Genomic DNA, 12,320 nt, shown 5'->3' with positions numbered 1-12,320 from the left:
TTATATAACATTTATTCTTTATTGTTACAAATTATATTTCTACTTTTTATTAAAAATTTTATTTTATTTTTAAAATTATATATATATATATATTCTTATAAGTTATAAAAATGTTATAATGTTAGGAAGAAGAAGTAAATATTATATTTGATATCTTGATAAGTTTGTTAAAATTTCTAAACTTTTTATTCTTGTAATGTAAATGTCTTTTTTATCAAAACTTTAAATCTTTATTTTTATTTAATTGTTAAAGATTATGTATTTTAAAACTTAAAAGTTTAAAACAAATTGATGAAAAATATAAAATTTATTTATTTAAAAAAAAAATTATTTATATGTTTTTATTAGTTTATAAATGATAGTATATAAATATCTTATAGTCTAAAATTTAAAATTTTAATATTTAGATAATTTTATTATTTTATATGATATTAATAATATAATAATTGACCTTTGTACTTCAAAAAAAATGATCTGATTTAATATTTAAATTATAAATTATTATATATATAATAATCAAGATAAAAATTGAAAACAATTGTTTTTTTTACTTTTGGTACATTTTGATAGGGTACAAAAAAAATGGGTGTAAATTGTAAATATTTAATTTATCTATTTTTGATTATTATCAATTGATAACACTACTTGTTACCGTTATATTTTAAATATGATAAAAAAATGAAAGTACATGATAAAAAAAAAATTAAACAATAAAATTAAGAATTTCTCTAAATCTTTTTCAATTATCAATTAATCTGTTATTTATGTTTTTATTTTAATTTCGATTTTTTATGTTTATCTTATTATAAATAGATATTAACTTTAATAGATAATATTATTAAAAGTTTATTATACTTATTTATTTATATATTTTTTTTACACACTATTTATAAACAATTATGTAATAAAAGTAATTTTTACTCATACAAAATTTTTAATTAAAATACATTCTAAAATTTAATATTAGGTAAGAAAATTTATATTATTAAAGAAAATTTTTCAAAAAATTTCTTTTCCATAGCAACAACAATCCTAGGATGTTTTATTATCGTTTAATCGAACTTTATAATTGCTTTTTTTTAATTTTACGACATTATTATTAATAAAGTTTTGTTAAACACATAACTTCCCTTTTTTAATACCGGTTAAAGAAATAATATAAAATAATTTATTATATCTATTATTAATAGTTAATATTTTGTACTTTTGATTAAATTATTATAGAATTTGTAATTAAAAATGTTTCATGTAGTAAAAGAAGCAATATTAACACATGGAAATCCATCTTGTTTTTCAAAAAATTTATCTACATTTTTTAATGAAGATGAAAATGAAACATTAGGATGTGTTGTTAGTAAAAATGTTGTTCAGGTAATTAAATGGGATGAAAATGATGAGATGACTTTATATGATCCAATTTGTGTTAAAAAAAATGCTGTAGATAAAAATATTATTGTAACACAAGCAGCTCTTGTTTTTCCAGATTCAAGAAATTCTCCTGTTGTAGTTGTTTGTACCTGCCAAAGTATTATTGTAAAAAAATTTTTTTATTTCTTTTCAACAATTTTTTTTTAAGATTTATGATGCTAAAAATGGAAAAAGTATGTTAACTACAGCATTACCTGAAGGTAATGAAGAATTTTCAAAATACAGTTTTGGAAAAGGAATAACATATACAGATAATAATATATATGTTGGAACAGATAAAGGAGATATTATTTATATTTACTGTTCCAGTGATTCATCATTTTCTGTTAAAAAATCTATTATAGAACATAGACATCCAATAATGGATTTAGCAACATGCAAATTTGATCTTTTAACAGTTTCTTGTGATACTTCAGGATTAGTTTGTGTATGGACAAAAAATTTTAAATCTCAAAAATGTAAAATATTAACAAATTTAAAGATAAATGTTATTAATATTTTAAGAAAACATGTTATTTGTGGAACATTTTCAGGACAATGTTTTTTTTATTCTATCTTTACTGGAGAATTAAAAGCAGAAGTTAACTGTAATTGCAGAGCAATTAATGCTATATCAGTTGCACCTGAGTCAGCATATGTATGTAAATATTTATTGTTTATTAAAATTAATTAATATATTTATTATAGATATTAATAGCTGGTGAAGATGGTGTAATGACTGTCTGGAAATTACATACAAGAAAACCAGAACCATTTCAAGTTGAATGGCGATATAATGAAATAGTTGAAAATTCTATAATTGTTGGAGCTGATTTTGCTAATGGAAGAGGAAATGTTTTTGTTGTGGCTTGTTATGATGATCCAAAAATAAGATTGTTTCGTATTGCCAAAAAACAGCCACCAATTGTTAAAAGCAAATAAATTTTTTTTTATCAATTTTAAATGTCATATTATAAATACATATTATAAATATATAAGTTTAAATATATTTCGAATTAGTTTATGTCATATTTTTGTAAAATCATTTTTTGTAATATTTTAAATTTTTAATTCCATTTATAAAAAAATTTTTTTTTATCTTTCAATTTGTATAAATTTAAACTCTTTTAAATAATTTAAGAGTAAAATATTAAATATTAAAGTTGAAATAGCTTATTTCAAGCATTAAGCGTCATTTTTTTTATAAAAAAAAAAAAAAAGATATATATATATAGTAATGTCAAGAGGGGGAGACCACTTTTTAATTTTAATAAATTTTAACTCCTTTCTTTTTCTTAATTCTATCTGATTACTTAAAAACTCTATCATACACACATTCTATTGTCATCAGTCATCAATTTTACATTGTCATCAACGGTTACTGGTTCAATTTTAACTGGAAAAGGAGCCAGTTGAATCAAAAGACAATTTCTATGACTTCACCCGAAAATCGAAATCTTTACAACACAAGATTACAAGAAAGACTTCATTCAAATTCAAACTCCACTATGAATCCAAATCAAATCACTTCCAACACTTGGATGAGCGTTACCCCATTCAATGCCAGGGAAAGCTTCCAAACGTGGTTCTCCACCTTCGATTTGCACGTCCAGTTCGACGGGCTGGATGAACAAAGAAAGTTAATAGCCCTTCAACTGAAAGGTGGAGAACCCGTTAGAAGACACATAGAGGAGATGCCAGAGGGGAGGCGAACTTACTCCCTCATCATTACCTCACTCATAAAAACGTTTACCGGAGCTATCTCAGTAGAGGCTGCTTCTTCTCAATTAGTTTCGTATAGATTCAACTACAGTGACTTCAGAAATTCTCTTAACAATTACGTTGCCTTAATTGATCAAGCCAATCCATCAACTCGCCGCGAAAACTTCAGATCTCTTGTAGAAGAAAGACTTATTAATAATCTTCGGGAAGGACTTGCCAGATATTTAAGAAATCAAAGAAGACATTATGGTACTCTTGAGGAAATGATTGAAGACTTAATTTTGGAAAATGATCTACAACAAAATCATCATAAGAAAAAGAAAGGAAGATTTACATATCATTCAGACAATGTCATCAATTATTCACGAAACACTGATAGATGCCGTATTCATCAAAATTCTAATCATACAAATGCAGAATGCAGAAAACAGAAGCCGACAACTGAACCTTTACCAAAGAATGAGACCTCTTATATCAATTCAAACTTAATCCAAATGCCAGCTACCATCAACAATAGAAAGTGTCAAGTTTTAATAGATTCAGGAGCTACATGTACTCTTGTGTCTCCATCATTTGCCAAATCACTTAAAGTCGACTTCAATACTTCACCATCATATCTTACTACAGCTGGATCACCATCTTTTGCCAAACAAATCCATGCTCCATTAAACCTTAGAATCTCTGATTGTTCATATCAAACAAACATGGATAATTATATTGCGCCGCATGATTTTAATGGTTATCATGTTATTCTTGGAATGAATTATCTTGTACCATTAAGATGTTCAATTTCAACTCACGACAAGAAAGCATATTTCTGTCAGCCACCAACTTTAAATTTTCTTCTTTCTCCACAGGAAGAATCACTTAAAGAAGAAGAAGACAAATTCAGACAATTAATACAAGAAAACTATGGTTCTGTAGATCCGCAAGGAGATTATGATGTTGGACCAGGTTTGTTTACAACGCCACCACAAGAATTCTTTACAATACCACCAATTGGAATTAAACATTATTCTTCACCACCTTCTGAAGATGATGATCATATAATTCAACAAATGCTCAACCATAGTATTATTGAAGAAAGTACTTCACTCATGACCCTTCCTTATTATCTCCTTATCAAACGGGATGAGAAAGGTAAACCCCAGAAACAAAATGGGAAAATAAGGAAAAGATTCATATTAGATTGTAGAGAAATAAACCACAAAACTCGAGTTGTCCCATTCCATTGTTTATCTCTCCAAATATTGCTTCAACAGTTAAAAAAATTTGATTTCGGTTCCACCATTGATCTACACCAAGGATATTTTCAGATGTTATTAAATGAAGCTGATCGCCCATTATTTTCATTCAAGTACAGATATCAAGTATATCAATTTAGAAGAGCACCAATGGGAGCTAAAAATTCACCTTCTTTCTTTCAGAATAACATGGAAATTCTTTTAGCAAATATTAGAAAACAATATCAATCTCATACCAATATCTTCATCTATATGGATGATATCTTAATTCTTACAAAAGGGACTGCGGCTTTACATTTACAAGTTGTAGAAACTATTATCGAAGAAATCCATAGTAAACAAGGAAAAATATCACTTACCAAATGTTGTTTCTTGCGCACATCTTTAAGTTTCCTTTCATGGACATTTTCTAAAAATACAATCACTCCCACCATCAGTCAATTAATTCAGAAATCTACATTGCCACAAATAAAGAAAGAATTGTATTCAAAGCTTCAATGTTTCAATTATTTTCGTTTATCAATTCCAAAATTTCATGAACGTACTCGTGATTTGTATCAATTAACAAAAGGACCAAAGAATGAGAAAGTCAAGTGGACAAAAGAATTATCAGATAAATATTATAGTTTCTGCAAATATATCTTCAATAAACCAATGATTTACATGTATGATGAAAAACAACCCCTAATCCTTAAGGTAGATGGATCAAATTCAGGAATTGGAGGATTCTTATGCCAAAGAGATATTGAGGGAATTATCAGACCATTAGGATTCTTTTCATATCCCTTACAGGAAACGAAAAATCCAAGATCACCCACTTATATTGAACTTTTAGCTATAGCAAGAGGAATATCTACTTTCAGATATTTAATACAAGGTAAGGAGTTAATAGTTGAAAGCGATCATCGCCCTCTTTCTGGATTAATTAAACAATCTACAACCCCAAAATTTGCCGAGTTAATTTCATCAATTGCACAATATACAACAAATATCAAGTACATTAATGGCAGTAATAACCAACTAGCAGATTTACTGTCTAGAATCTTCAATAACATAAAATCTGAAATGAATCAAGTTGAACAACCAAAGAAGAGAGGAAGACCAAAGAAACTTCTCAATCCTATGTGCCAAGACGATAAATATTATATCAATTATGAATTATTGCCTATTGATTTAGCTTCACTTCAAAAAATGGATGAGGAACTCACAAGTTCACTTCAAGATGGGAAATATAACAATCTACAGATTGAAAAAGTCAATGATATTATTGTTACAAAAGATACAAAAGTACCAATCATTACAGATGAGGAAACAATACAAACAATCTTCAAAATTTGTCATGATCAATCGGGACACTGGAATGCAATTGCAACAAAAGAAATAATTCAAAAATATGTATATATTCCAAATTTAGAAATGAAAATCAAGGATTATATTTCAAAGTGTGATACATGCAACAGATTTAATTCAAAGAACTACGAAAAAGCCAAGTCTGAAGAACAAATTTATAATACTTTTGAATGTCTTGCAGCAAATGCTATGGGTCCATTAGAAATTACAAAGAATAATTCAATACATATTTTACTTTATGTCTGTCCAGCTTCAAAATTCGTTATAGCACATGCTATGCCAGATTTAACTTCAAAATCCATCATTAATTCTTTACAACAAATAAAAGCATCTTATACTCTACCAAGAATCCTGAGAACTGATTCAGCAAGGTACTGGACTGCAAGAGAAGTAGAAAAATACCTCCAAGCAAATCAAGTATTTCATTCTTTAAGTACACCCACAAATTCAACGGGAAACGCGTTTGCAGAAAGATTTATCAGAACTTTACAAACTATTTTAGGAAAATTGTTACTGGACTATCCATCAACGCAATGGGACCAAATTTTACCAGAAGCGATTTATTCAATGAACCATTTTCTGCGAAATGGATCAACTCCGTTTCAACAAGTTCTCAAGTTTGTACCGTCTACAGTTTTGCAGCTAGCAATGCAAAAGTCCTTGACACAAAAGGAACTTCAAAATATTAAACAAAAAATAAAAGCTACTGAGTCGGCGGCGTATGCAAAAGTAAGAAGAAGAACAAAGCTACAACCACGTTATGAGGAAAAGGCAGTTGTAGATGGAGTATCTAGGGATGGAAAAACCCTACACCTACTACGTGAAGGACGAAATTATCTACGACCAAAGAGGAATACAAAAATAATTAGTCAATAATTTTAAGAAGGGAGGAGTTGAAATAGCTTATTTCAAGCATTAAGCGTCATTTTTTTATAAAAAAAAAAAAAAAGATATATATATAGTAATGTCAAGAGGGGGAGACCACTTTTTAATTTTAATAAATTTTAACTTTAATTTTTATTATAAAAAAAAATTGTTATAAAAATTAAAATATTAATCAATTTGTTAGTCATTATTTTTTAAATAAATAAATTATATTTAAAAATTAAATAAAAAATAAGAAAAAAAAGTTTTTTTTATAACTATTAGTATTTAATATTTATATTCTAAAAATATTTAATAAATAATTTAAAAATTTAATTAAATATTTATAAGATATTCTTGTAACATTGATAATAAATATTTTTAAATATACACAAATCTTTTATACTTTAATTTGTAGATCAACTACAAGATCAAATAAATTTATATCATTTAACTCCCTCTCAAATTTTAAATTATATATATATATATATACTATTCAAAATATCTTCACTATACCTCCGTTCGATAAGCTTTAACTTAAAGAAAATAATAGTAAACTTGTATTGAAGCAAAAGTTATCTCTAGATAACTTTAAAATATAATACAATCAATTGCCAGTTATATTATAATTTATATATCATATATTTCTAGAAAAATATACATATTTATTTTACTTTACTTTACTTTAACGTTAGAAATGTTTGTTAGTAGTTGATAAAACTTTTAGAACAACATATATAAAAAAATATATTTAATTTTTATTGTTAATTAATATTTGTTTATAAATATTACTTATTATTAATATTTAATTTTATTTTTTAGTATGGAAAATAATGAAAAAAATAATTTTGTAAGTAAGAAAAATTAATTTAATTTATTTTTTTTTTGTTTTAGGTTGAATCAAGAAAGATGTCTGATGAAATTGAATGGATAGAAGAAGTTTGTACAAATAATGAACCTGAAAATGAAAAGAAATCTGATGAAATAGTTGAGAAAAAAAAAGAAGAAGATATTAAAAATTTTGAGGATAATAATAAAATATTGAGTGGTAATGTTGATGATACATTAAAAGAAAAATCTTTAACAAATTCTTTAGAAACAGACTTTAAATATTTTAAATGTCGTTTTTGTGGTTTAACATATAACTATTCATCAACATTAAAAGCTCATGAACGTATTCATAATGTTACTATGGTATATTATTTTTTAATAAACATTTTTAATTATTTTTTTTATAGCCATACTCATGTCCAAAATGTGATGAATCATTTCATTATATGTGTGAATTAGAATATCATATTAAACAGCATGAAAATCAAAAAGGTTATAAATGTGATTGTGGTAGAACATTTCATAATTATACTGATATGTTATACCATAAACATGATGGAGATGATTATTATTTAGAAAATCCTGGAGCATTAAACTCATTTAAGCAGTATAATTCAAATCAAGGAGAAATAAATGATTATGTATCTAAAATAACATCATCAACATATTCTAATCCAAAAAGTGGTGAAATGGTTGTAGAAGGATTACCATCAATAAAAATGCCTGTACCATCATTTATGGTTGATGGTTTTGAACCAAAACATCCATTAAAACAATATTCAGAGACACGTTCATGTCCATACATTTGCCAATATTGTTCTAAGGCTTATTCTGACTCAAGGTATTAAATTATCATTTAAAATTATCGATAATATTTTATTTATTTTAAGGTCATTGACATATCATATGTATAGTCATAGAGGAGAAAGATATTTTAATCCAAGAGCATCCCGTTTTCTCATGTCACGTACTGATTAAAATACATTAAAAATAAAATTATTACTAATTATATATATATAAATATATATATATTTAAAAAAAAAATTTTTTTTATTCTCAAAAACTCAAGAAATTTGTCATCACAAAGTTTAAAGTAAATTTAAGTATATCAACCACTTGAAGTGCACCCACACATTATTAAAAATAAAATGTATTCTATTTTTTACTATAAATAAACTTCTTTTTCTTAATAATATTATTTATATTTATACTAATTTTTTTATTCGTTTATATATAAATGAAATCTTATAATACTAGATAACATTATATACCTCATTAGTATAAAAACAAATTTTTTTTTTTTTATAAATATTTATTATAAAGATATAATATTTTATTTTATAAAATAAAGTAATATTTGATTAATAATTATAATCGTCTCTTTAACAAAATTAGATATTATATTATGCATCTGTAAGATTAACAAATAAAAAAAATGTAAATTAATAATAATGACATTTAATTAGGATATTTATAATGATTAAATAAAAATAAAATTTCTCTTCTTTTATAAATTATTTTCATAATTTTGTAACAAACCATCTTGCCTTCTTCCATCATATATTCCTTGAGAGAAAAGTGAATTTCTCTCTAATTCTAAAAAAAAGTAATTATGATATCATTATAATATATCTATATACCATCATCTATTATATCATCTTCAAATAGAGAGTTATTTTCATACGAATTAGAAAAATTATATTTTTTACTGCTTCCTATTGTTGGAGTGGTATTTTTTACACGTCTATAAATTAAAAAGATATATTTACAACAAAAACAACACTTTTAAAACTGAGATATAAAAATATTAAATTTGAATTTCTTTTTAATACCTTAATAATTCTTGCAACTCTTCATCTGAATCATCATTATCAATAAAAAATGATGATCTTGGATATTTTGAAAAATCTAATGATTCATCCTCACTTAAAAGTTCATTTAAAAACTATAACAAAATAAAAATTATTATATTAATTATCATTATTAATGTAATTATAAAAATACCTCTTGATTAGCTAACCATTCAACACGTGTTGATGATGTAACAGATTCTTTTTTATTATTAATTATAACACTATTTTGAGAAATTAATTTAGATTGATCATTTTCACTATCAACAGAAGGAATATCAAGTGAACCTAGTTTATCTCTATAATCAGGATCATTTTCCAAATTATGATTAAACATATGTTTATGTTTAGATGTCATATTATTTAAATCATTGACATTTACCATAGATGAAATAAATGGTGGTTCAGGACTTTTATTTACAACATGAAATAATCCACAGGTATGTCGACAATTAGGTTCATAACAATATACATTTAAAATTGAATACATATGTCTATACATCTTTAAATAAAATATTATGAAAAAAAAAATATATATATATCAAATTGTATTAAAAAAAAGGGTATAATAATGTATCTTATATATTAATATTCTTAAATATACTTATTATGACCTTTTAAAAAAAAATAATTAATTTTTATCATCAAAAACTACAAAAAAAAATTTTTATATGAAATAAAAAAAAATATTAGTATAAATTATTATTGATGTGAAAAGTACTATATATACAATAAAAAAAATATTTAAATATAAAGCTTTTTATTTTTATGTTAAAAAGGTTTATAATGTGAAGAAAAGAATAAATCTTATTAAATATATCTATATCTATCTATATTTACGTATATAAATGTATATAAAGGCTTCTTTCAGAAATGTTATCCTATATATTGAATAATTAAAAAGATAAATTTTTAAAAATATAATATAAGTAACAAATTTATAAATTTCAAGAACAAACTTTTAACAATTTGTTTAAATTATCATAACGAAAAAACTAACATCTTTTTTAATAACTTAAATATAAATAAATTTTAATAAAAAAAAATATATATAGTAATTTAAAATGATTGTTTCGAATTTTTTTTTTTCTTAAGAATATCATTGATACAAATGTAATTAAAAAAAAAGTAATTAATTTCTTTTATATTAATAAATAAAATATTCCTATAAAGTAGGGTTAGTTATTATTAGAAATATATTTAAAAATAACAAAAATAATATATTCTTGATATATTTTTATAAATATATACCTAATAAAAGTTAAAAAATAACATAATTAAAAATTAATCTATTAGTAAGATTAAAAAAAAATACATATTTACAACATATAGTAATTATTTATTGATAACAAAAGAAAATAGTATATAAAATAATTTACCTAATTTATATGTACATATATGGTAAAAAAATAATTATAGGTTTAGATAAAAAGTATATTCTATATACGACAAATAATTTTATAACATATAATAAAAAAATGTATAAGAGAATGGCATTTTTTTTAAATAATTGTGAAATATTTAAAAATATATCTTTTTATATTATATTCATTATTTTAGTACATTATTTTGATATTAATATGATAACTATAAAATTAATTAACATCATTCATATGTACATGCCTTTTTTTGTATTTTAATTTAAATACATTCGTATATTATTTTATTTCTTTTTTTTTAATTTTTTTTAATTTTTTTTTTCTAATAATAAATTATACTTTAAAAACTTTTATCATTGTATTTTTTTTGTTTTAAGGAAATGATATCATAAATTACACTCATTTGACAGTTTTAATATTAGGAGAAAAAAATGTTTAGAAAAAAAAATCAATTTATCAATACAATTTGGAGACATATATTTATCAAAGATAATCACTTTATTGTCAACTTTGGCACTTCTAAATTAATATAAACAAAACAAGACCGCATCAATATCTGTTACTATAAATAATAGAAATGTTTAATTATTGTTATTAAATTAAAACCTGTTTCTAAAATTTATAAATTTCTATATATTTATAATCTGTTGTAGCTTAACTGTAAAGGTTGTATAAACATCATCAATTTAAATTTATATTTTAATTTTATTTTACTATCATATACTGTATCATATTAAAAAGGTGGTTATAATTAATAAATTTTATCCTTAATATCAATAAATTTTTCTCATTTTTTTTTTTAAAATAAAATATATATTTTTTTTATTATACATCAACTTTTCACATATTAATGATAATAAAAATAAATGTTATTACCTAACATAAAATAATTTTGGTAGTTTATAAATTTGTTAACATTACTAGTACATTATTATAAACATATGTTTATATTCATAATGCCATTTTATAAATTTGAGGTACCAATTGAATATAAATGTTTATTTACCTCAATAATAAAGTTAAAATGTCATTTTCATTTATCTTACTTCATTTTTTTTTTCTTTTATTTTATTGAACTTCTTCTTTTTAAAAACATATTCTTAAGTGTTCTTTAAGTTAATGAAACAATATAAATTTTATTAACATTTTAAGTGCCTGATATTGAATAATAGATTCTTATATAACTTTAAATTTTCTTCTATTTGTAAAAGATGTTAAATATCTATAATTATTAATATGAATTTATCATACAATAGTTATTATATCCGTATGTTATTTCAATTACTATTTTCACAACATCAGATGTTACTTTTATATTGTAAAAAAAAAAAACTTTTAAGTAATTTTTATTTTTATGTCACTTTAAAATGATTACCTTAAAATATAAGAAAGATCATAAAAAGTACTATATCAATCATCTTTTCTTATGATTGATGTAGTATAAATATTATAATAATTTTTGATTAAGTTAAGAACACTTTTATACCAAGAACCCACTTAATTTTCTCAAAATAAACTGTCTTTAAATATAATATTGAATAGATTTAATAAATTTATATATATGTATCTTTTAATATATATATACATATAATATATTTTGTAACTTTTTCAAAACATCTTCATACTTCAAAAATGTATTATTTAGTATTTTGTTATTAAACTAATTATTTATA

The 12,320-nt window shown here is 22.9% G+C and overlaps 4 protein-coding genes across 4 annotated transcripts; 3 read left to right on the top strand and 1 right to left on the bottom strand.

Annotated features, from left to right (window-relative positions):
- Positions 1–1,239: 1,239 nt before the first annotated feature.
- SRAE_X000108400 (WD40 repeat and WD40/YVTN repeat-like-containing domain and WD40-repeat-containing domain-containing protein) lies at positions 1,240–2,349 on the top strand (the record flags this gene model as incomplete). The annotated part of the gene is made up of 3 exons (XM_024653362.1): positions 1,240–1,533; positions 1,577–2,065; positions 2,116–2,349. The coding sequence occupies 3 exons, from the start codon at positions 1,240–1,242 to the stop codon at positions 2,347–2,349; spliced, it is 1,017 nt and encodes a 338-aa protein (XP_024498545.1).
- Positions 2,350–2,840: 491 nt separating this feature from the next.
- Positions 2,841–6,599, top strand: SRAE_X000108300 (Reverse transcriptase domain and Integrase,catalytic core domain and Ribonuclease H-like domain and Aspartic peptidase domain-containing protein; the record flags this gene model as incomplete). The annotated part of the gene is made up of 1 exon (XM_024653251.1): positions 2,841–6,599. The coding sequence occupies one exon, from the start codon at positions 2,841–2,843 to the stop codon at positions 6,597–6,599; it is 3,759 nt and encodes a 1,252-aa protein (XP_024498544.1).
- An 811-nt stretch (positions 6,600–7,410) lies between these two features.
- Positions 7,411–8,396, top strand: SRAE_X000108200 (Zinc finger, C2H2 domain and Zinc finger C2H2-type/integrase DNA-binding domain and Zinc finger,C2H2-like domain-containing protein; the record flags this gene model as incomplete). Its single annotated transcript, XM_024653140.1, has 5 exons — positions 7,411–7,437; positions 7,482–7,635; positions 7,684–7,781; positions 7,826–8,259; positions 8,309–8,396. 5 exons carry the CDS (start codon positions 7,411–7,413, stop codon positions 8,394–8,396), a joined length of 801 nt encoding a protein of 266 aa, XP_024498543.1.
- A 529-nt stretch (positions 8,397–8,925) lies between these two features.
- SRAE_X000108100 (Hypothetical protein) lies at positions 8,926–9,770 on the bottom strand (the record flags this gene model as incomplete). Its single annotated transcript, XM_024653029.1, has 4 exons — positions 8,926–9,014; positions 9,059–9,162; positions 9,251–9,363; positions 9,423–9,770. 4 exons carry the CDS (start codon positions 9,768–9,770, stop codon positions 8,926–8,928), a joined length of 654 nt encoding a protein of 217 aa, XP_024498542.1.
- Positions 9,771–12,320: the final 2,550 nt, after the last annotated feature.

Source organism: Strongyloides ratti, scaffold srae_chrx_scaffold0000002 (assembly GCF_001040885.1).
Source record: "Strongyloides ratti genome assembly S_ratti_ED321, scaffold srae_chrx_scaffold0000002".
Lineage (NCBI taxonomy): Eukaryota > Metazoa > Nematoda > Chromadorea > Rhabditida > Strongyloididae > Strongyloides > Strongyloides ratti.
The sequence above is the reverse complement of the archived record's forward strand: the minus strand, read 5'-3'. Positions and strand labels throughout refer to the sequence as shown.